This window comes from Syngnathoides biaculeatus, chromosome 11 (genome assembly GCF_019802595.1).
Source record: "Syngnathoides biaculeatus isolate LvHL_M chromosome 11, ASM1980259v1, whole genome shotgun sequence".
NCBI lineage: Eukaryota > Metazoa > Chordata > Actinopteri > Syngnathiformes > Syngnathidae > Syngnathoides > Syngnathoides biaculeatus.
Genome location: NC_084650.1, coordinates 19,256,175 through 19,281,983, shown reverse-complemented (window position 1 = coordinate 19,281,983; position 25,809 = coordinate 19,256,175). Strand labels below are relative to the sequence as shown.

General features: G+C 40.3%; 1 protein-coding gene across 1 annotated transcript in view; it reads left to right on the top strand.

The window, feature by feature from the left end:
* The window catches only part of nrg2b (neuregulin 2b), a 48,180-nt gene extending 22,438 nt beyond the window's left edge, over nt 1-25,742 (top strand). The window contains exons 4-11 of the mRNA XM_061834281.1: nt 760-883; nt 7,673-7,731; nt 16,166-16,268; nt 17,631-17,760; nt 19,235-19,362; nt 19,755-19,967; nt 22,050-22,233; nt 23,125-25,742. Of these exons, the coding sequence (XP_061690265.1) occupies nt 760-883; nt 7,673-7,731; nt 16,166-16,268; nt 17,631-17,760; nt 19,235-19,362; nt 19,755-19,967; nt 22,050-22,233; nt 23,125-23,604 (1,421 nt within the window). The 3' untranslated portion in view covers nt 23,605-25,742. The remainder of the gene's footprint in view (nt 1-759; nt 884-7,672; nt 7,732-16,165; nt 16,269-17,630; nt 17,761-19,234; nt 19,363-19,754; nt 19,968-22,049; nt 22,234-23,124) is intronic.
* The last annotated feature ends 67 nt before the right edge of the window (nt 25,743-25,809 follow it).

The following is a 25,809-nucleotide window of genomic DNA, read 5'->3' as shown; positions in this document are numbered from 1 at the left end:
GGCATCCGGTATAAAAATTGTGCCAAACGTATGTGCGTTCATCTGAGATGACACGCTGTGGCGACCCCGAAAGGGACAAGCTGAAAGAAACTCTTATTATGTTCTTGCTCCATGCGTAAGAGGCAACCTTCATGCAAGAAGCAATCTTCGGGTACACCACGACTCCATAAAAAGATCACCAAATCTATTTTGTGCAACACTAAATGACTAAATGATGTCTTACGGATGCGTATTGCTGCCGTCAACCCAAACCGGAAGTAATTGCCTTTTTTTTGGGGTGTGTGTGTGCGTGTGTGAAATTCATTAAAAAAAAATTTCTACGTTGTAATGTGAAACGAGTCTATGTTATAAAATGAAACGATTCACAATAGAATGTATATTTAACCACATTATAATGTGAAACAATTCACATTATAATGAAACAATTCACATTATAATGTGAAAAGATTCACATAATGTAAAACGCAACTTTTTTTTTTTTTGGTGTGGCACCAATACGCTTCCGTACTGTGGCAGAATAGCCCACCGAAAGCCCATGCAGGGGAGAACAATCAAACTCCACACAGAAAGGGTTCAAAGAACAGAACCAGGGAAGTTTCTTTTCCTAACCACTTCTTCACAATGCCATGTCATAAACTGTGCTTGTGGAAGTAGTTTGACTTGTCTTGGGATATCATATAAAGTAACTTTCTTTTCAAGCAAGAGACAGCATTTCATTGACAAAACCCTACAGTAGTTCTCGTATTTCCCCCCCCCCAGTAACCACCACCACTTTGTCCCTGGGTGTGAGTCACGTGAGGCACTGCAATGATACGGAAAAGGCCTACTGCATCAACGGTGGAGACTGTTACTTCAAACATGGTATTAACCAGCTTTCTTGCAAGTAAGTTGACTTACAATGCAGTCACTCCTCCGGCCTGTCCTTTTGCTGTCCTGCTCTCTATTTGTGTCTGGCCTCACACTTTCTATGTGTCATTCATTTCTTTGTCCTCTGTCCGCTGGTTTCACCGCCCCAGCGAACCCCTGCAGCAGGCCTATTTCACTGATTAGATTACTGTGAATACAGTAGAAAACCAAAGCTAGAGCCATTTTTAAAGTACTGTTACCATGCATGTGTACATTTAGAACATTATAATGGTGACTAAAAGGCAGAGGTATGCATTCTTGAGCTTCTTTTCCCATGACATATTATGGATGATTCAATTTACATTGGCACATTTGTTTTGCCCACCAGTTGTAAGTCCCATCGAAAAACATGAAGTTCTTTAATCTTATCTCTTGACTTTTTTTTTTTTTTTAACCTCTTTCAACAAAAATGAACCGTTTCTAACAGATTTCACCTTCTTGTAGCAGTGTCCAGCTTTGGCTCAGTACTTAAATCAGTGGTCAATCGATAATGTTCTAGAACACAAGTAAATTTTAATAATACTTCCCTGACATCATCAATGCTGATAACGCTGTTAATATTTTATCCATTTTGGGGGATTGAGGAGTAAAAGCATTTGAAAATTGATGGATGCAATTAATATTTGTATAGAATGTATTATTTCAGTTCAAGCGCATACTGGTCTGTTAACCATTCCTAAAACATTACTCTGGGTAATTCATAATTGTTAATTTAGGCAGACGTGACATACACCTTTTATATTTTGTGGTGGTCCAATACAGTAACTTTATACTATGCAAATGTTCAAAGTAGCTAGATCTGATGCTAATTATGATAGGTTTGATATTTTAGCACAGGTAATTTTATGTTCGGGCTCTGGCTGCCAATTTGTTCATTTTTTGTGTCCAAAGTCCCACAAGGAAACTTTGATACATGCTGTCCAAATGTGATCATTTGTCATTTCATTTCATCCACTTGTCATACAACCAGACACATTACTCTTGCTCCATCCATCCATCCATCCATTTTCTTAGCTGCTCATCCTAACAAGGGTCGCGGGGAGTACTGGTGCGTATCCCAACTGTCAACGGGCAGGAGGCGGGGTACACCCTGAATTGACTGCCAGCCAATCGCAGGGCACATGCAGACAAACAGCCACACTCACAATCACACCTAGGGGCAATTTAGAGTGTCCATTTAATGTTGCATGTTTTTGGGATGTGGGAGGAAACTGGAGTGCCTAGTGAAAACCCACACAGGCACGGGGCGAACATGCAAACTCCTCACTGCCGGGGCCGGGATTGAACCCGGAACCTCAGAATCTTGAGGCCAATCCTTTCTAACTGATCCACTGTTCCACCTTGCACATTCCAATAAGAGCATTTCCAAAGATGATGTGGAATTTGAATGACAGTTTTAATCATCATCATTAATCATCATCATGTCACATTTGGATAGTGCTTTTCTTTATACTCAGACTATTACATATGTGTAAGCAGTGAATAAATTAATAAACACATGCATAAAGGAGAGTTAATCCAAAGCAAAGGTGTGTGTGTGTGTGTGTGTTTGTGTGTGTGTGTGTGGTCATGAATGAAGATGTTCAGCTGTTGTGGGCGAGTTGAGTTGACTTAAATGCGATGAGTTTGACGGAGATGGCAAAAGCTCTGTTTTGCTTTCAGAGAGATTTTTATTTCATGATGCATAATTATTGCGCTGTAGTTTTCAGCAGTGAAGAACTGCAATGCATCACAGTGAGACTTGTTTGTAATATTTTGGTATTAATTCCCAGCGTATTGATGAAATATTGGAAAGACCTTCCGTATGTATCAGTGGTGGCTTTAAGTCATATATGTGTAAGTAGGAATTAAGGGGCAGGGGGGGTCCAGTTATGTCAAGTGACCGCTAAATTTCAAGCAAAACTAGTCAGTACTTGGTGTGAGTGAAGTCATCTTGCTTGGTGACAGCATATCTTAAAAGTGATATTAGAATTTTTACTCATCATAAGACCAAAAAGTACATGAACAACATATAGTCGGAAATAAAATGTATTTATACACATGTAATTTAGAAGAATAGATACAGTACGGACTCTAAATTGCCCCTAGGTGTGATTGTGAGTGCGACTGTTGCCCGTCTCCATGTGCCCTCTGAATGGCTGGCAACCTGTTCAGCGTGTACCCCGCCTCCTGCCCGATGACAGCTGGGATTGGCTCCAGCACTCTCATGACCCTCGTGAGGATAAGCACCTCAGAATACGGATGGATAGATCGATACAGTAGGTTATTAGCTAAACTTTTCACGAGTGTTCAACATTGTCACTGTGGTGATAAATATTAAACTATACTCAACACAGGAGGAAACAATACTCTACAGTAAGCTATCATCAGATTGAAATATGACTCATGCTGTTTTTGTTGCCCGTCTGTTTGTAAATGGGGGAATGAGATGCACTAACTTTGTGCGTTTAGTAGGGTGTTGATTTTTCCAGGTTAATTCTGTGTACTTACATTAGTTTTCAGGTGGATCTGCCACAACAAATATGTCAGGGGTTTTGGAGCTTTGTCCCTGACGTTGTGTAATGAGGTGGCCGAAGCACTTGTGACATAGCAAATGAGGAATTAAAAAAGAGGACAAGGAGAAAAAAATAATCATGTAAGACTTCGTGCCTCCCACCTCACTCTGCTTTGTTTATAAATCATTGAGAAATTGCTGCGTTAGGCATTTTCAAGGTTTTCTTTTTTTTTGTTTTGTTTTGTTTTGTTGTAATTGACTAAAAATGCCATTTATCTTTGAGAAAGAGGAGAAAAGGATACCCAGCCAATTTTGCTGACAGCATACGCATGAGGGGAGGGTGATCCCAACATTTGAAATTACACATTGTGTATGCTGATCACATTCGCGAGCACGGTTGAAATTAGATTAGGGAAAGGTACAGCAACGCACCTTTTTTTAATCCAATTGTACTCGATATTATTAATTTAAAATTGTCATCAGATTGAAATAATAATAATAAAACACATCTGTCAATATCACCCTAATATTTTGGCCAATATGTATTAATAGAATTCAAGATGCATAGTTTCTCAAGCAGTCACTCAAGGTAATTACTGCATTTCTATGCCATAATGCAGTATCATATGACTACAATGTTATTTTCATCCATCCATCTGTTTTCTTTGCCGCTTCTCCTCACGAGGGTCACGGGGAGTGCTGGAGCCTATCGCAGCTGTCAACGGGCAGGTGGTGGGGTACACCATGAAGTGGTTGCCAGCCAATCGCAGGGCACAGTGTTATTTTATTTAAACATTTTAGAATGATTTTGTGAATAAAGGCTGTAGAAAAGCAGGTGTCAGAATCCATCTAAAATCACAATCAAGATAAAATATAAACTGTCCAGTTATTCAGATTTAAAAAAAAAAAAAAAAAAATCTGGATTGTTACTTTTAAAACTGATGCCAGACTCTAAATCATTCATTCTGGTTAACTGCAGACGAATCACAACCCACCCGAAATAAAACAATACCTCCCACTTTTCTTTGTTGGCTATGCAGTTGCTAATTTTGCTAATTCATTCAATGCGTCAATCTTATTGTTAGGTTTTGTGCTTCCTCATTGGAAAATGAGAGCGCATACACATTACACACTACTTGATTCAGGTGTTTGAGCCATAAATTGACCAATGAGTGATGCGATTGGAATTCGTATTTAAACAGTCCTCTTCATCATGCTGTTCAATATTTGGCATCATGAGAGCAAGCTGACACCCAACAATTGATCACCGTTCGGCATTGTTCTCAGAATGAAAATCGGTCAATGAGTTTAGAGTCTCACATTTTTATCAACAGGTTTAAACGGAGATACCGAGACTGACACAGAAGTGGACGCCAGTGGAAATTTTCAGCAAACAGCAAGATGTACAATCAAAGGTTTAGAGAAGGTCAAGCCAAGTTTACATGTAAATGTTATATAGTATTATACATTTTAGGCTCACCATGAAAATTTACACACTCGCACTTTGTGGCATATTTCATATTATTCTTCCTCTGTATTTCCTCTGTGCCCTACAGTAAGTAGAGTCAGAGCAACAGAGGTAACAAAGGGATCAACCACTAGCATACACATACCAACAATAGTTCCAAAAATACACTTTTCAATAAATCACAACATACATGCTTTAATAGATAGCTTTTTACTTCAGGTGTCAAATGAATTTGAATATGATATTAATTTTGCCCAACACCCCTGCTATTTGACTCACTAGTCATGTTTGTCGAAAAACATGGCGCTTTAGAATGGAAGACCACAATCTTTTCGCAGTTATGAGTCAGCAATGTTATTAATGTAACCCAGACAACCAAACCTTGAAAACACTGCAGAAGCGTTGGATACAGTATACACGCTGTATCTAGCCATACATTAATATAGGTCGTTAAGACCAACATTCCCTCTAATTTTTGAGGTGTCTGAGCAAACACGCTAAGGCCGTGAGCACTCCCTTTGACCACTGTGAGCAACATCAGGTGTATGCACTGTGGTCAGATCGGTGTTATCCATTGAAGTTACATGCCTCTTTAAAAGATGCAGATTACAGCATTGACATGACCATCAGAAAATGTTAAGAACAATCTTATTTGTGTTTTTGCAAACTTGCAGTGAAAATGTCAACAAATGAAAAAAAATACATTGCTAACCAAACCAGCTATGAACTGTAAATTTGAAAGGTCGCCTCCAACTTTGCTTCGCTTATTTATTTTTAACCCACAATGATATCTCCGTCTGGTTTTCTTGGTGTAAAACTGAATTATTGCTTGCAGAATATCTTTAGCAATACATGTTGAAAGATGAATGATGCTACCAAACAGTTTTAAGGTTAATGTTATGAGGTCTCCTATTTTTAAAATACAGAATTAGCCTTTTGTGCACTGTATTGTCTGTGCTTTCATCCTCTATCAGGCTGTGCCAAGGTGGAATTTTAACATTATACACCATCTCATCCTGGACTTTCTACTTTGGGGTCAGACCATACCTTTTTTACTCAAAAAGAGAAAATCTCATCCAGTTTCACCACTTTTTCTTCATTATTATTATTATTATTATTATTATCATCATCCATCCATCCATCCAGCCATCCATCCATTTTCATTGCCGCTCATCCTCATGAGGCTCATGGGGAGTGCTGGATCCTATCCCAGCTGTCAACGGGTAGGAGGCAGGGTACACCCTGAATTGGTCAATCGCAGGGCACATGGAGAGTCGCACTCACAATCACACCTAGGGCCAATTTAGTGTGTCCAATTAATGTTACATGTTTTTGGGATGTGGGAGGAAACCGAAGTGCCCAGAGGAAACCCACACAGGCACGGGGACAACATGCAAATTCCACACAGGCGCGGTTGGTATCGAACCCAGGTCCTCAGAAGTGTGAGGCCGACGCGTTATGAGCTGACGCACCGTACCACCCTCATTATTATTATTATTATTATTATTCACATACTCCAACATTCATTAAAACAACAACATTTATTTTTTAACTTTTGCCATTATTATCTAGAATAAACATAAGAAGCATGCCTAACTCGTCTTTGTGCTATGTTGCCCAGACTGTTTCTAACTAAAGCACCGGTGGTGGGCGGTGTTTGTAATTATGAGTGTACCCCTTTAAGAGTGGGAGTCGGCTGGTGTCAGGAATACAAGGAAGTAGAGTGTGTGGCATAGTGTGGCCGAGGAGCTGCTTGTTACAGACAATGCGCTGCTGTGTTTATTTAAAAAAAAAAAAAAAAGGCAGGCGGTGGTTCACTGCGTTTCATGTGTGCAGAGTGTGTGCTACAAGTGCACGATTGCGCAGGTGCGCAGCTTAGTTGGTTAACAGTGGTTAAGAAACTTTGTGTAGTGTGGGCATTTTTTTTTTTAATTAACCTGTCCTGTTCAGTTGCATGACCTTACAGACTGATGTATCTGTATGCCTTAGTGCTGGAACCTCATTATCCTCTGCCTTTCAGACTATTTAACCAGGCTCCACATTAGGTACATTTGCATAACCTAATGACTAAAATGAATATGACCACTATCTAAAGTAATGTCGATTCAATGCTCAGTTATGATTGAGTAAATACAATATAACTCAATTACCGCAGTGCAAAACTATCCCGATGCAAGCTACAAGTACAATAAGTAAAAGCAATTCCATAATATTCTGTCTTGTTTGACATGCTTAACCTTAACTGAATCCCTCACGGGAAAATGTTTGACCCCCCTGTATGAAACAGACCCAGGATGAGTTCTGCCAAATGTGTGGCAATTTAGTGAAAGAAGTACATGCAATAGGATTCATTTCGAAGGTCTAATGTTATCTAAGCTGAAACGAATTGTGATGGCTGATTTTATGTCTTTGATGTCTACTTTAGCTGTTTATATGTGTGCATACTCTATATGTAGAGGTTGGGTGTTCGCCCCCCCCCCCCCCCCCTTACTTCCCAGACTATCATCACATGACCTTCATTACTGTGATGATGCCCTTACTGTATCACCGATGTCATTTATTGATGGCGGTGATCTAACAGCACAAAGACAGTCTTTTTGTTCCAGTACTTGGCGGATTGTTTTGTACCTAATTCAACGTTCTTTGTGCTTTCTTGTGTCTCCTTCCTTCCCTCTTTATCTTCCACTCTTCTCTGACTCTGTATCCTTCCCCTAAATATTCCTTTTACACCCCCTCTCCCACTCCTGTAATCTTTAACCTCCAACCTTCTCTTTCCTCTGTGTGTCTTGTTTTCCCTCCATCAGGTGTCCCAATGACTATACGGGGGAACGCTGTGAAAACTCCGTCATGGCCGGTTTCTACAGTATGTCCATTATCTCTCGTCTGTCTCCTTCCACTTAGATGCAGCATGCTACATTAGAGGAATTGTACATAATGTAGAGACAGTATAAGTATGTCTGCATGCTGTGTGCTCACTCATTTCTCCATTACACCGCTGGTCAACACTGTCATTTGTTATACTTTGGATTAACATAAAATATATTGTTATTATTATTATTTTTATAATATTGTTTTTAATGGTAATCTGTATTTTAAGAGAATGAACTCATTGGTCCGATATACTCAGACAAGGCAAAACTGCAACCCTGAAGCACAATACTGTGTTCTATTTTCTCATAAAGCAGCTGTTTTTTTTTTAATTTTCTTAACAGGAGAGGAAATTTAAAGTCTATTAAAATGTGGGTATTTACTTTGGGCATTCTTCATTCGTGGGAATGCATTTTTTATTTTTACAGTATTAAATAGCATTTTACCCAGTTGCTCAAAATGACTCATCTGCCTTAACTTAAATTAACCCCTCCCATGCACCAGCAAGCTAAGTCTGAATTAACCTTAAAACATTTCAAAAACAGTTTAAAAAATATTTATTTACAAAAATTGGAGACTGTACCGGGTGTTTTTAGAATGTGGGAGGATACCCCAATACCCAGACAAAACAGACACGCGAATGCATCTTTTGCTTCACCTGAAACAAATTCTAACTTGTTTGCATTGCTCTTATCAGAATCAACTTTATTCGGCAAGTATGTCGGAAACTCACAAGGAATTTCTCTGTCGGAAACTCACGCGGAATTTGTCTCTGGTAATTGGAGCCCCTCTAGTACGACATACATGTTGACACGATTATATGTACCGTAATTTCCAGCCTATAGAGCGCACCTGTTTATAAGCCTCACCCAGTACATTTGTAAAGGAAATACGATTTGGTACATACTTAAGCCGCTCCAGTGTACAAGCCGCAAGTGCCCAGATTGAAACATGAGATATTTACAAAGAAAGACGGTGAACAGAAAGCGTTTTCAAAGTTTTAATACCTTAGTTTAGCTTAACATAGCAACAACACTGTAGCACGAACAGGGCTGGTATAAAAAAAAAAAAATTGCCGCAGCAGCTACACAGTAGCAACATGGTGGCACAGAACTAACAGGGCCCGTTAAAAAAAACATAGCTAAATCACTGAGACGCGGCAGTAACACAGAGCAGCCGCTAGCGCGCCGCTAACTGCTAGTGCAATGCTAACCGCTAGCGACGCACGCGTACACAAAAAGCAAGATATCTGCACACACCATTGAGTGTGAGAGTGACACGCAGACAATAAGCGGGAACAAAAGGGGGATGGGGCGCTAGCGCCACGCTAACAGGGCAGTTAAAAACATACGGCAAAAGTCACTTCCTCGACACTTATTCCACCGGTCTCACTTTTACCTTTTCCGCTCGAGTGCCCCTTGCGGCCGATAGAAAAAAATGCACAAATCAGCCGCATCACCGCATAAGCTGCAGGGTTGAAAGCGTGGGAAAAAAGTCGCGCTTTTTAGACCGGAAATTACGGTAATCACATCATGCGAAAACTTCAATGTACGTCCAGTGTGAATGTGCCACAAGAGTCTTTTAAAGTGGAGGCCACTATTTCAGAAGTTACAGTATTATTCCTCAATTTGTCTTTTTGTGGTGAACAAAACAATACTTTCTTTCTGACATCGTTTTGAATACTTAACAGTCTCAGTCGGTGCAGAATCTCACACTATGGTAAGTGAGTTAAGCTAAAGCGGAGAGCTTTAACAAGCCAAGTAAGGCAATCAGACGTAGAAATATCATCCATTGTTACTAATGAGGGTTTGCGTCTCTGCGATAATGATCCACATATTTTGAATAGGGGTTGAATGAAGATAAAGCCTTTTACGTACTGTCTTTTGTTTTCATCATTTGCATCAATGGGTCATTTGTTACACACTGTCATATTTGCATGAAGCTACATTGTAATATAATGTTGCTGGGTCACATTAAAACAATATTCATAGAAAGATGTGACGATGAATCGTGGAGCTGAGAATTGGATAGTATCTTTACATAATCAGGATAACCAAGCTTGGCTCTGTCTCAAGTGGAGTCTAATACTTGGAGATTGAATTTTTTTCCCAGGTAAATATAGTAGACACTGCTGTGTGTATGTTTAAGTCATCCCCAGTACAACTTATGTAGACTGACACGAGACCACTTAATGTAAATGAATCAAAATAAGTCACTGATCTACTTTTAGAACAATTTGTTATTGTTTATATGCCGTATATGTATATCCAGCTATCCATTTTCTGAGCCCCTCATCCTCACGAGAAGTGGGCGAGTGCTGGAGCTTATGCCAGCTAACTTCGAGCACGAGACGGGGTACACCCTGAACTGGTTGCGAGCAAATCACAGGGCACATAGAAACAAACAACCATTCGCACTCACATTCACACCTATGGGCAATTCAGAGATTCCCATGAACTCAACATACATCTTTAGGATGTTAGTTCAAATCCCTGCCCCTCCTGTGTGGAGTTTGCATGTTCTTACCATGCCTGCACGTTTTTTGTCTGGGCAATCCCATTTACTATAAAAAAAAAAAAAAGAAACATTAATTGAAGACTCTAAATTGCCTCCTGCAGGTGTGAATGTGACCCAAATGGTTGTTTCAATGTGCCCTGCGATTGGCTGGCTCAGGGTGTACCCCACCTCCTGCCGGAAGATAACTGGGATAAGCTTCAGCACTCCCGCGACCTTTGTGAGGATAGGCAGCTCAGATAATACATATATGAGCTATTGCTGAGTAGGGTGTGGAGTGGCCAGCAAAAGTATAGGTCTTGCTGCGCCTTGGGCACCCGACTGCCCACTCCCCCAATGGTGCCCGCGGACTAAACCCCTGAGACTGACTCAACCCAGGTAAAGTACCACAATATTAGAAATCATCAAATTCTACAAATACAATATAGCCAATATGTACAGAAACATACAGTTAATACTTTTCAGTAGACAGCAGCTATATTATTGTTATGATGGAAAAAAATGAGTTCAAAATCATTCTCAAAATAAGACAAAAATAAAATTGATTTAATTTGCTTTCCAAAGGTCCACCCTGGATGCTTTTGTCAGTGCTCTAAAGTCTGTGGTTTGATTTCAAATGATAGTCCTCACTGGTAATCTGTGACCACTTTGTCGGGACTCCACGGTGTCCATTCTGTTTTCTGAATACTGTATATTTGATTTCATCCTCAAGAATTGTTTTGTCCATGCTTGAATTTTGTTTCTTTGTAGTTTTCCTTTCTTTTCTTGCATTGTGTTCTTTCAGTCTGTTTGAAAGAACACTTTGTGCTGTTTAAAGTTCATATTGCCGTCCTGCTGTCTGCTTATATCGTGTTCCGGGTGCAAAGCCCTGTTAAAATGTAGATGCAGTTTGGGTGAAAAATGGCATCTCCTTTCTTTTTTTTTTTTTTTTTTTCAAAGTACTCATGCATGCAAAGCAATTGAAACTAATGTGCAAGGTTCTAACACCTTCGTGCAGGGGTAGTGGATATGATTTCAAAAAGTATAAATCCAGTTGTCATGAGTTAAATGAGATACATGATCAACTTCATTGTCCGTACATCATCTTGCTGCTTTTTTTTCTTTGTAAGTTTTTTCATGAGTGTCCTTTTATGTTTCTGTCCAATGTTCTCTTATTAGGCTCTAGTCAATAAGGCAGTAAGTGATGTGGCTTCTTGTCTTGCTCTCTGTAACCCATGTGTGCAGCATGTACTTTCTTGCCTGCTGATTTCTCTTTTGTTCTCTATTTGATTCGTTTTCTGCATTTTGCTTTTGAGTTCTGTGTGCCTCTGTTTTTTTTTTTTTCCTGACTATTCTGGGGTTTCCAGAGCTAAGGCTGTGTGACTTGTCTGTCCGTTACTGGACAGGACATATGATAGTCAACCCCGACTGTCAGATTTCACAGCACTAATCAACCTCCTGGTTCAGCATATGCAGGGAAGGAACATAATATACAGCAGATCCTCTCCAAAGTGGACTTTACAGCTGACCCTTGTCTGTCTCTTTTCTTTTTTTACCACTACAACTTTCTGTGCTGGCAGCGCTTCTCAGAATTGAATTAAAGGGTATGGAACATTATCATTTATTTTGCTGTGCTTTAAGCATTTGCCAAGATTGTGTCACAGTCACACATTATTATGCCACCTTCTTTTTAAAACCAACAAACCTGTCCCTCCTTTTCTTCCGCCCATAAACCTGATTTTCAGACATGCAATCCCTCTTCCCCCTTCTCTGCATGCACTCTTCTTATAGACTAACATGGTTAAGAAAGCAGAAAAATGATAATCGAGACAAATACCTTAAAGCTGGAAAGGGCAGAGGCAATTTAAGGGAATGAAAAGGTGCCCAGAGAGGGACTGAATCATGCAGAAGATTAGGACCACTATTAAACATATGGGAATATGAAGAAATGCCACTGGAGAGTAGTTTTGCAAAGGGTTGCCAAAAGGTAGAAAAGGCCACCACCACATTGTTTGTCCCAATTATCATGCCCTTGATTGAGTCAGTGTCAGAGATAAGACAAAGAGAGGGCCTGTCCTAAATCGCAAATGCTGTTGGCTCCGCTGTGCAAGCGAGGTTGCCTTCCCATTTCCCTTTGGCTTTCTGTATCAGTACACAATGATACGCCCACAATGCAGGGCCAAGGATAATACTGGATCTTCAATTCCCACTTAGGTCCTTTTTTTTTTTTTTTTTTTTTTTTTAAGAAACCATAACCTTCTTCGTGAAAGGTGAAATAAGTTTGGTAAAGATGACTTGGACTTGCTTCTTCATTCACATTGGAGAGGTATTTTCTTTTTTTTTTCATTTCCAGGCTACTTTTCTCTTAAAATAGCCCAGCTGATAAGCACTGAGGAGCCCCAATAATATGTCCGCTGTATAATACAATATGAAGTAAACAAAATTTGTATCAAATATTTTGCCTTCACTTAAAGGTAATAACGTTCACTTTTTTTAGAGAAACAATTTGTGGTTGCACCTACGTCACCAAAGTCACGTGACTGGCCATATTGACGGTCTAACAGAGCATTCTTTAAAGCTAAGTTGGTTGGAGACTGCACAAAAATATGTCTTAGAGCACGACACCCAGACTTTTGTCTGATACCGTTAAACATTTAGGAGGTGATAATAGGTGTGTCGAAAAATGAGAGACACTTGGCGTAGAGGACCCATACTTAATGCTGAAATCAATGTTTTTGCTGATAAGAAATTGGACTGTTTACCCACTTGCGCTTATCTTGGACAATTGAATCTACACATGGATCTGGTGAGTCACTTGTCGAGATTTACATGGAAGAGTTTGAAACCGTAGAAAAGTCTGGATGCATACAAATACTTCGTTGCTGGATCTGTTCTCAATCAAGAATAAATCCCACATAGTCATGGAGCCACTCAATTTTTTTCAGTACAAATACCAATATTTAAATGAATGACCCCTGGTTTTACACAAATTCGCATTCATTAACTACGATTGGGGAACAAAAAAATAGAACAGGGAGTCGTCTCCTCTGTACAGGAAGCGTGCTGCAGCCACACGTTAACCTATGTAATCACTGTGACCAACAGTTTATTTATTTTTTTTAAATATGCATTGGACTCATTTGAGAACAATGCATATTAAACACATAAACAAACAAAAAAATGGGAGAGGCTTACCGAAGTTTAACGTGTGGCCACATGTTTCCGTGTATGTTGGAGACGACTCCCTGTCTTTTTTCTTTTTTTTTTTTAATAATTATTCTCATATGAGCCAATTTGGAATGATAAATACTTCTCGGGAATTTGAGATTGAGAAGAATAATTCCTACCTGAAATGAAGTGATTGCTACACAGTCGTATTTATTTAGTTGGGCACCATCCATCATGTTTAATTGCTGAAATCCATTTTTTACGTCTTTTCAGCTGGTATTCCATAGAACGACCTCTTTGAATATCTGTCTCGTCTGTTATAACAACTAACAGCACAACAAGTCTCGGGCATTGTGTATACTCTGCCTCGGTTTAATGTCCCCCACACACTGTGGAGCAGCTCTTTTTGACCGGCAATATGGCGGCGTGAAAATGGTGACGTCATGTGCATGAGCTCTATACAGTTTAGAATAGTACTGAAACATAAAGCTGTTACGAATGTTTTATCCTCACTAATTGAGGTAACCAAAACATGACACGCAGATACTACCGCTGTCTTGTGTAACACATTATACAAGCAGTCATAATGTTGTACGATGTATTTGATAGCTTTTGCATTTTTTTTTAGATGAGGTATTACGACTGAAATTTTTGTGTTTTAGTTTCTGTATGAAATTGAAAACCTACAGGGACGGAAACTAGGGCATGACTGACAACCTTTTAAAATCCAGTTTAAAAAGCACAGACCCATGTTTTAGCTTCTGGGGAGCAGTTTCAACCTCCTGGACTCTCCTGCTTCCCCATCAGCCCTGTCCCTCTCCCTCTCCCACTCCCACTCTCATCATTTCCCCTCCTGATACTCCTTATCAACCTTTTCCCCTTCCTCCTCTTGTTCTATGGTTTGTTCCTCCGTCGTTGTGTTGCTGCACTTCTCATTCCTCCGTTTTCAGTGTTACACCACAGTAGGGCAACTTAAAATGTGATCAAGGACAAGCTACAATTAATCTACAGAGGGGGGTTAGGACTTGACTGTATTTTACTGTTGTACAATGTAATGTCGTCTAAATACTGTATTTGATTTAACTTTTTGCCAGCCTTTACTGAGCCAAGGCAGTCTTTCTACTCTAGAAAGCAAACAAACAAGCAAAAGTTACAAAATCATGAATACTCAAATAATGATGACCTCGTCTCAATTTATTCGATTTTATTTAGGGCAAAACCTGCAGCTGTTTAATTGCAAAGCTACTCAAAATGAACAGCAACTTATTTTGTTGTATGAAAGGGAATAAGTAGAAGACGACAGGTTAAGGGACATCTGCCATTTAATAGAAGAGAATTTCATTGTTTTTCATGCCAGTCTACGTCGCTGCCATAAATAGATGAACAAGGATATGCTGGATTTGGAGTTATGAAATTATACTTTTAACACAAATGAAGGGAAATTGAATAACTTCCTGCGACACCCCTGATGATCTTTCGCAGCACACTAGCTTGTTGCGTCACCCTGGTTGGGAATCACTGTGTCATGTAATATTTTTATAGCCCAAATACAGTATATTTTATCGACCAGCTGAAGGACCATGTGGGATTTTTCTTCAGTTCACTCTGTCATTGTACTTTTTTATTTGAGATGGACTGGCCTCACTTTCCAAATGTTATCCTTCCAACTTGCAAAGGTTGTTTTCCCTCAATCAAGGCAATAATTGAAGTGATTTTAATGGTATTGAGCAAAAGATGTTCAAGGTAGCTTGGGCAGGACAGATCAGTATACTCATCTCATACAGCGGTACTATATGCTACACTTATACTATAGTTACCGTATTTTCCGCACTATAAGGCGCACCTAAAAGCCTTTAATTTTCTCAAAAGCAGACAGTGTGCTTTATAATCTGGTCTATTGGATGCATAACGTAACCCCAGTCTACTGTAGCGTCTATTCTATGTGCCTTATATGTGAAAAAAGTTTTAAAATAGGCCATTCATTGAAGGTGCGCCTTATAATCCTTTTAGCGCAGAAAATACGGTACCTACCTCAATTTAACCCGCCTAGATTTTCAGATGATCTTCTACAAACTCTTACATTTTCTTTTTATTCTGGAAAAAAGATACAGTTCATTTTCAGTATGCGCTAACTCTAAATAATTTCCAACTGATACCCAAAGCTAAAAACAAAAAAAGTTATGATTCTTATTCAGGATGCATTGAGCATCAGAACATTCAATGCTATTACTGTGGTGTAAACATGTTATATTATTATTTTTTTGGGTTCATATTTATGCAAGCATGATTACCAATTTCTATTCTTTCTCATAATGGTTTGTAAATGTTGTCTGAAATGTGATCGAAACAATAGAGAGGCATTATAGTTGACTGAAGTTCATCCACAACTAGCAGGCATGCCACAATTTTGAAAATACTGCATTCAAAAAACTGAGCAGGCTCAGTTTATATAGTTTATTCCTTTAGATGAAAATGAAACAATTAACTGACACGGCACAAGCAGAAAGACTCAGAAGCAATTAATAGGCAGGTATAAAAAAATGTGCAGTACAACAATGTATTTTAATTAACAGCAAATTGTCAACAATTGCAGCAGATACGTGATAACATGTTTCATCATGCTCATGTTGTACGTGTGTTTTTGTGTGGATGTGTCTTGTGTGTGATTTGTGTGCCTGTACTGTGCTTTTATGTCTGTGATGCACCAACGCTCGCGTTGCGTGTGCGTGAACGTGTGTATTTGCACGCCTGTGCGTTTTATTTCACAGAGGCCGAGGAGCTCTACCAAAGGCGGGTGCTGACGATCACAGGAATCTGTGTGGCCTTGTTGGTGGTCGGCATCATTTGTGTGGTGGCCTACTGCAAAACCAAGTATGTCCATTTGAAAACACAAAGACGCCTAGCTGGAGTAAACGCTTTGAGGCGATACAATGGCGCCATTGATTGCCACAAAATTGTAATCTCAACTTCGTTGATGTGAATAGAAGATTAACGATAAAAGAATTAGTGTAAAGTAGTGACTTGACATTCGAATGAAATGACTTGTGAATTTTCAGAGATACCAGCCACTTTTTTGCTGATTATTTGCTTCAGTTTGCGAGCATGTCTCCAGCATGGTGGTGGTGAACTCAACTCACTTCACAACAAGCTCCTGTTTTGGAGATTCATAGAAACAATGAATAAAAATAATAGGTACCGTGATTTCCGGCCTACAAGCCCCGACCTTTTTCACACGCTTTCAACCTTGCGGTTTATGCGGTGATGCGCGTAATTTGTGCATTTTTTCTAACGGCCAGAAGGGGGGACTCGAGTGGAAAAGGTAAGAATGAGACTGGTGGAATGTGAGTGCCGAGGAAGTGACCTTTACTGGCCCTGTTAGCGCAGGACTAGCGTTAGCGCTGCGCTAGCGTGTTGCTGCTGTGTTAATGGTGTGTCTCAGTGATATTTACTGGTAAGTTTTATTTTAACCGGCCCTGTTAGCGCTAGCACTAGTGTTAAACTCTTTCTGTGTACCATCTTTCTTTGTTAATATCTCGTGTTTCAATGTGGGTTTCAATGTGGGCACTTGCGGCTTTTACACAGCTGTGGCGTATGTATGTACCAAATGGTATTTCTTTAACAAATGTACTCGGTGAGGCTTGTAACCAAGGGCGCTCTGTAGGCCGGGAATTACGGTAATCCTCCAAAAAAAGAGCCTTCAAACTCTTTAATGCCACTCCCAGTTGGAGTTTACTTTCAAACTAAACATAAAAACATAAAGAGTATGACACCCTGTGTATTTATGTATATATTTGCCTTCAAGAGGTTTGTCACAAATTTATATATATATTTATATTTTTAACCATTGATGGGATTTGGACAGTGGTTATGTTGTTCCCCCTCTGAGACTTTATCACGTGTGTACATGGGGTCCTTGGTTTACTTTTACTAGTACTTTTTCCCATGTTTTACCTATGCAGTCAACATAAACTGAATTTGTTTTTGAGTTCCAATGTGCCCAACCTATCATGAACCTATGGTAACACAGCAATTTAAATTTTGTATTAAAGAAAACAAAACACTTCTTCGCCATACATTCAGTATAAAGAAATTAAATGAAAAACAGTACAGATGTAACTGGTAGCTTTTTCTATGAACAGTATCCAAAAATTCAGTCGGAAAATGCTTGGTGATCCGTGTTCTACAAGAACCATTTATGACAAACTAGTCATTTCCCCATTGTGTAACGTACAGGAAGCACAGGAAGAAGATGCAACATCACCTTCATCAGAACCAGAATCAATGTGTGGAGCAACCCAACCGCATGCTGGCCAACGGGCCCAACCATCCCGGGCCTGGTCCTGAGGAAATTTCCATGGTTAATGTGAGTCCAAACAGTAGAATCATACAGCAGAGACACATATAGGTAGTTCTCATGTCAGAATGAATTAATAGACATAAACACCTACTCCAACAGAACATATACGAATCAGTATTTAGTTCCACATCCGTTTTTCTGTTGTAATCGGAAATAATGGAGACATACACTGAAGAAAATAAGTATTTGAACACCCTGCTATATTGCAAGTTCTCCCACTTAGAAATCATGGAGGGGTCTGAAATTTTCATTGTAGGTGCACATCCACTGTGAGAGGGATAATCTAAAAAGAAAAAATCCAGAAATCACATTTTATCATCACATCCAAATGGTCATTGGCAAATTTAAGACGGGCCTTGACATGTGCAGGATTAAGCAGGGGAACCTTCCGTGTCTTGCATGATTTCAAACCATGACGTCTTAGTGTATTACCAACAGTCACCTTGGAAACGGTCGTCCCAGCTCTTTTGACCAAGTCCTGGGCTGATTTCTCCCCTTTCTAAGGATCATTGAGACCCCACAAGGTGATATCTTTCAATGGGGCTCCACTCCGATTGAGATTGACAATCATGTTTAGCTTCTTCCATTCTCTAATGATTGCTCCAACAGGGGACGCTTTTTCACCAAGCTGCTTGGCAATTTCTCCGTAGCCCTTTCCAGCCGTGTGGAGTTGTACAATTTTGTCTCCGGTGTCTTTGGACAGCTCTTTGGTTTTGGCCATGTTACAAATTTGAGTCTTACTGATTGTATGGGGTGGACAGGTGTCTTTATGCAGCTAATGACCTCGCACATGTGCATTTGATTCAGGATAATACTTGGTGTGGAGGTGGACTTTTAAAGGCGGACTAACAGGTCTTTGACCGTCAGAATTCTATCTGATAGACAGGTGTTCAAATACTTATTTGCAGCTGTATCACACAAAAAAAAAAAATCATACATTGTGATTTCTGGATTTTTCTTTTCAGATGATCTCTCACAGTGGACATGCACCTACGATGAAAATTTCAGACCCCTCCATGATTTCTAAGTGGGAGAGCTTGTAATGTAGCAGGGTGTTCAAATACTTATTTTCTTCACTGTAGCTATCGTATATAGAGCGACTAAAGTTTTCTTCTTTGCTGGTGCGAAACTATCACAAGCCCTCAGCATTTACCATAGTAGCACAGCGCTCTTTGGTCAAACACACTAATTTAATCATTCTACACACGCTGTATGCCACAATACTGCTAACGCTGCATGCTCATTAATGGCTGCGGGGGGTGGTCTATTGAAGATACAGTATGTTGAGGTCAGACAACCTTGCAATATATAAGTTCTTAAAATGCAACAAAACCGACCAGAACGGCTGTAAAAACGGGTCCATGTGAATGTCCCGAGTCGGGATTAGGATTGGAATATTAAATGTCGTCTCCTTGAATCAACACCGAAGCATCTTATTTATGTAATGCATCTGCAGTTTTATTTGTGTCAAAATTTACAGTACATCTCCAAGAGTGTCCCTACCACAGAGTGCGTCATCAGCCACGGCGCTGAAGATGCGGGCAACTACGCAGGCAGCAGAATGTCTACCCGCTCACATCACTCGACCACTGCCTCACATGCATCCAGGTAGCCCTTAAACACACCATTTCTTTGAAAACACGTTTTATTTTCATATGCTTCTGCGCCGCAAAACAAACCAACGAGTTCATCTAGATGCCAACTCATTCATGGACAGGTCGATTCTGAACAGCAATACATGAACAGATGAGAAGAATATTCTGGAAGAGGTGGTGTCTTGTTGTCAAAATGTACGATCAAGTGACGCCTTCGTGAATGTAAATAACAAGGGTTTGCAACAAGGTGCAAAACAGTGGTAACATTCGAGTAACCTGCAAGCCAGATGACACTTAAAAAGCATCCCAGAAATGATTTAATGTCGAGATTAAACTCGGGTCAATTTATATTACTCGCCAGTGCTACTGTAACCTTTTGAAGTAATTCTGCACTTACATCTGCAGACACGAGGAGCAGACGTGGAGCATGGAGCGAACAGACAGCATGAATTCCGATTGCCAGTCAGGCGGCCTGTCCAGCTCTGTTGGAACCAGTAAATGCAGCAGCCCGGCTTGTATGGCAAGGAGGGCCCACTGGGGCTGTGCGGATGTATCCAGTCCGGGAATGCAGTACGGTGATTCCTACGACTCGCTAAGGGATTCGCCTCACAGTGACAGGTCGCAAAGTCCATTTCTTTCTTTCTTTTGACATATGATAACTGAATCACACATTTGAACCCATTTTAATGCTACACTCATACTCTGACACCAGAGCAGCGTTTGTGTTAATGCTAGTTTAGAGAGATATGTGATGAGCTTTTATTATTTTTTTCCATACCAATGTGATCATACAATGTTTAATTCAAGACATGAGATCCATTCAAAATTGATTTTATTCATGTAGCTTCATTGATTTGGCTCCTTTAGCTTCTGATATTGTCGTTGCTATTATTATTATTATTATTATTATTGTTATTAACTTCACCTCAATCAGTGGGTCAAAAAAATTCTATAGCATATTGGCTACAAAGAAATGTAGACTCCAAAACCATAGGGGGCGCATTGGAGGAAAAGAACAAAACTCATTCTGTACTGTTTCTTTAAGATTTTTGCCTCATTGAGTCACCGGTTTGCACAAACTCTATTTAGTTTTTGGCGACATCAAGTGGCGGAAAATGTATACAGTTTTCTTCTTGAGTCCGCATTAGAAGTACTCTCTACTGAGCAAGTTGATTTTATGATTTTTTATTTATTTATTTTTTTTTTTACATCAAGAGCACAAATTTAGAATGGATCAGTGTCAACAATGGAAATGTAAAGGTTTACAATGGTGCGAATTAACAAAGTACAAATAGTTTGTTCCCTGTATTGAAGTAGATTTTTTTTTACGCATCTCTACTTTACTCAAGTATTTGTTTTTCTGCCAACCTTATACTTTTACTCCCTAAATTTTAAAGCAGACATCCATATTTTCTACCCGTTACTTTGTCAAAATAGGCTTTCTAATTTTTTTATCCTCTAAGAATGACAAAAGGATGGAAAGAAAATAGACTGTAAACAGAAAGAGGAGTTGAGATTTCAATTATCATCTTGGGGACTTATAAGATGGAAAAAAAAGCGACAACACTGACATAGAGAAACATTAATCAGGGAGGATTTCAGATGATGGATGAAATATTTGGATAAGCAAGATATTACCTATCCATTGGCTTATTTAAAATATATTTTTTTAATTATTATTTTTTTTAGATTCTTGGGCTCCTGCCGACAAGCGCTAATCTCATAAAAGTGTTTTTTTTTTTCCATTGAGTGGAGTTACAGTATTGTTCCTAGGCTTCTACCTAAATGTGAAGTCTGCAAACAAAAGTGTGAGCAAGATTTGGTGGCAGCCTCGATTCACTTCCTGCCCCCAAATCCTCATGTGTCTGTCCACAGAAATGCCCCTCGTGCAATAAAGTGCATGCACACCAAAATTAAGATTAATAATAATAGTTATAAGATTGGGGCAGAGATGGGTGAGTTTTAAAAATATGATTTTTAACAACGGTGTACTGTATTCTACAGTTTTAACATGTATTACTTTTTTTGTCCTAAACTGCAAACTTCACCTTTAAGTTAATTTCAGTTCATCCTTTTTTCTTTCTTCTTGTAATAATTACTGCTACTTTTTTTAAACCAATTTTTTGATTATACAAGTATCTGAACTTTTGCTTAAATATCAGTGCCTTTTCCACCTTTTGTAAAAACCCACTCTACACCATTGACATGACAAAGAGGGGAAAAAACAGCTATGACAAATGCACATCACTGTTTCTCTGTACACATTCATCCATCCATTTTCTTTGCCGGTTATCCTCACGAGGGTCACGGGAAGTGCTGGAGCCTATCCCAGCCGTCAACGGGCAGGAGGCGGGGTACACCCCGAACTGGTTGCCAGCCAATCGCAGGGCACATTGTGACAAACAGCCACACTCACAATCACAACTAGGGGCAATTTAGATTGTCCAATTAATGTTGCATGTTTTTGGGATGTGGGAGGAAACCGGAGTGCCCGGAGAAAACCCACACAGGCACGGGGAGAACATGCACACTCCACACAGGGGGGGCCAGGATTGAACGCAGGTCCTCAGAACTGCGAGGCCAACACTTTACCAGCCGCTCCACCGTGCCACCTCTCTGTACACACTTGAAGTTAAAGTTAAAAAGAGTGAATCTGGCAAATTAGGAAATAAAATGTGCTGTACGTTTGTCCCCATGTAGATACGTGTCAGCGCTGACCACACCAGCTCGCTTGTCTCCTGTGGAGTTCCACTACCCGCCGCTGCCGCCCCAGGTTCCCACTTTCCACATCACCTCACCCAACACAAGTCACGCCCTCTCACTACCGCCTGCCGCTGCAGCCTACCACAGAGATGACGACCAGCCGCTGCTAAGATGTCCCGATGTATGTACACAGGCCTTCCAATGATATATATAAAAAGAATAATCGTATATGTCCAATTTGTTCAGATTTATAAAAAATTTTCCCATAGGGAATGCTGTTTTGGCAGCAGTCAGTTCCAGGATTGTAATACTGTCACAATATCTTGATTAAGTTTAAAATTCATCAAATCATACAAGTACCCATTTTTAGACTCGAGACTTGTGTCAAGACAGTGTAAATTCTTCTCTCCTCACATTCTTAGGATACTTTGGGGAGGCTCATCCTTATTGGACTATGCATGGCGGGGGGAGCCAAAGGAAAAGAAAAACATAAAATTCTGGTCAAAAGTCAGACATGTATAATTCTGTGATGAACTGTATCATGTATTTTATGGTACAGTATATTATTGTCATTAGAGCTCAGTGGTCACCAAATTTTCTGAAGTACTGATTAAAGCAAAAGGGTACTAATTTGTTACACAGGTCTAAAATGACAAAAATATATATCCTCAAAATACCTTTTAATTATGATAATAATTTGGACTCCTCTACTTCTTAATTCTATCTTACAATAACGATAAAAACTAATGTAACAAGGTACCTAGATGACCAATGACCCACAGCGGGGTACACCTAGGCCTAGAAAGATAACTGGACAGATAAAATAAGATAAAAATCTAGCTAAGCTATACATATTTAAAAAGGAGCACTGAAAAGTACAACATATTTTATTCCTATCCCTTTCCCTATTTTTCTGTCCCAATGTGCTTGGGCAATGGTAAAAATGTTAAACAATATTTATGAGCACAAATTTTGCTGCGGCTGTGATGTAACATGGAACAAAAGCCAATTAGTAGGCAAAAAATGTTTATTGTTGTAGGAAATGTGTGGCAAGCGGTCTTTTACGTTTCAGGATCGCAGTTTGTACAGGCAGCCTCGACGGCCGCGTCGACCCTACCTGACAGAGAGCACAGGAAGTCTCCCATCCAGCCCCTACCGTCTCCCCGACGAAGAGGCCTACGAGACCACGCAGGAGTACGCCTCCTCGAGGGAGCCCATCCGGAGTCGACGGCGCCCGCGACGCAACCGCCTCAATGGACACGTATCTCAGAGGTCAACGGGCCTACGGGACTACAGGTCACAGAGCTTCAGCCAATCAGAGGAGGAGGAGGAAGAGGAGGAGGAGGAGGATGAAGCTCAAGGGGAGAGCACACCTTTCCTCAGTATGCAGAACATGAACATGGACCAGCCTTTAAACGTGCCAGGTTTCCATTCATCGTCGGGGGCCGACACACGGACTCACCGCGGGCTGAGTCGGCCGGGGAATCGAAGCAGCGGGCAGAGTCGTAGCTCGCAGTCGCAGCGCTTCAAGTCGGACAACATGCCCCTTTAAGACTGACCCCCACCCTACCCCTGCCTCCCCCCACATCCACCATCCATGCAGCCCTGCCCTCCCCTCTACACACACCAGTCCACCTTGCACACACCTCTTCCTTCTTCTGGACTAGAGACCTGCACCAAGGAGAAATATTTTATTTTGTATAACAGACAGATATTGTAAACAAATGAAATATTTATTTTCATTTCAGCAAAAATTGTCTACTAGCTAACAGCAAAGACTTTTTTATAACGGGGGAAATATTTATATGTAAAGGTTTTTTGATTTACAGCAGTATGAGATGAAAATCTGAGAATTACGTGCCATTTTTTTCACAAGTTAGATAAATAGAATAATATTGTGGTGCCTTTTGCTGTATGCTGAAGTCGGAGGTCCCATTGAGTTTTGTAGCCTTTCTTATAAAGACTTCTCATTTTTATAGAGACCTATCCTCTTCCTTACTTTTGCTTTGTTTTTTCTTTTCTCTGATTTGGGATCCTCCTCTTTTTGAACTGTGATCTGATTATGTCATCATGCAATATTTGAGTCCTTCTGTGTAAAAGGTGTGCGTTTACATAGTTTTGATTCACGCAAAGCAAAGCGCTTGTCTCGCAGGGACATTAGTCACTGACGTAATCGGGCGTGCTGGGTAGTTTTGTCACGTTGGGTGAACATGCATCATTCATTTACCTCTCTGCTCACTGCCTAATTTGTGTATCCTGTGAGGAGTAGAATTATGAATGAGGATGCGACCTAACATTCGCGTGTGTGCGTTGAGGGCGGCGCCGGAACACAGCGGTTGATTTTGAGCGCAAGTCTGCACAGTGTGCGCGTGCCTCATCCAGCCCCGTGTGGTCGGTGTCTTGTTTTACTAGCAAGTTCCTTTCACCGGTCCTCGCGCTGCCAGAAGCTCCATTGCACTGACCCTTCCCCTCGTGAGCAGTCATTGGCCAGGGAGCTGCCCATCGAAATCCACCAGTTGAAATCCAGCCTGACTCTGGCCTCCTGTGGACTGCCAAGCCCACATCTTTCCTATGCCAGCAGCTTAGAGCCGCACTGTTGTCTCAGGACTTCCCCATCACATCACAGCCAAAAGACTCGAGTAGAGAGAGCTCGTCTTCTCAACAACCTCTCAGTTCGTGGGCCAGAATCACCCCCCCCTCCCTCACTCTCCTTGAACAAGTCTTACGAGTACAGGCCAGGGCTGCGGTTTAGAATGCGTGGGTAGAAAATTGAAGAATGATTCAGTTTTCTTTTCTTCTTCTTCCAAAGTTAGTTGTCGTGTGAAAGTGGGCATGCATGTTCCAAATGAAGCTACATCTGTTCTGTTCCGATGCAGGGGCTTAGCATAGAATTCTGGGCACTCCACGCTCACTCTCGGTTCGTTTCTTTTCGTGCTATTGGAATGTTTTTGAAATTCCCGAGAACCTCAGAGTCATCACGTTTCACTGCTCTCATGTGAAGGAAAATGATTAAGGCAATTCCGTTTTTATTGGTGGAACACAAATTACTGCATCCTTGATGGGTATTTCAAAACTTTAATTGGTCCACATGTTGCCTGGTCATGCTGATTGAATGCTGTTATGCGTTATGTCTCCGCCTACCCTACCAACCATCCCCACATATTCATGTCTTTCTTTACCCCTTAAGAGACCTTCAGAAGCATTGATGAATCAAGGCCCCATCTTCTGCACACTATTACTATAGGCTGATTATGCCAGAAACCCTTACATTATAGATATGTACAGTGCATTGGGTCTAGAGAGGCCTCCAGGATCAATGTGTCAAGATACAATAATCTTCACTCTTATATTGTTTTCACACAGGAGATGCATGGATCACGGTTTAAAAAAATACATATATATATATTTTGAAAAAGAGGAACTCCTTTAATTCAGGGGAATCCTATTAGAATTCTATTTATTATAAAAAAACAACATTATTTGGTTTCCTGGCTCAGAGGTCTGCCTAGTTTTGTCTTATTATCACTGTAATCAAACTGGGATTTGCAATGTGGAAATACTGTGAGGGTAGTGTGCTTCTAGAGCTAGATGAATTGTTAACACTCCTCACCCTTTTACTCCTCCACCCTCCACATACATGTTACACGCATCGCATACACAACTAAGCACATATACGAAAAACACATGAACCCATGCAAAGCCCTTTCATATCTATGTATGTCATGCGGTTTAGCGCTGTCATTTGTTTGAACCAACT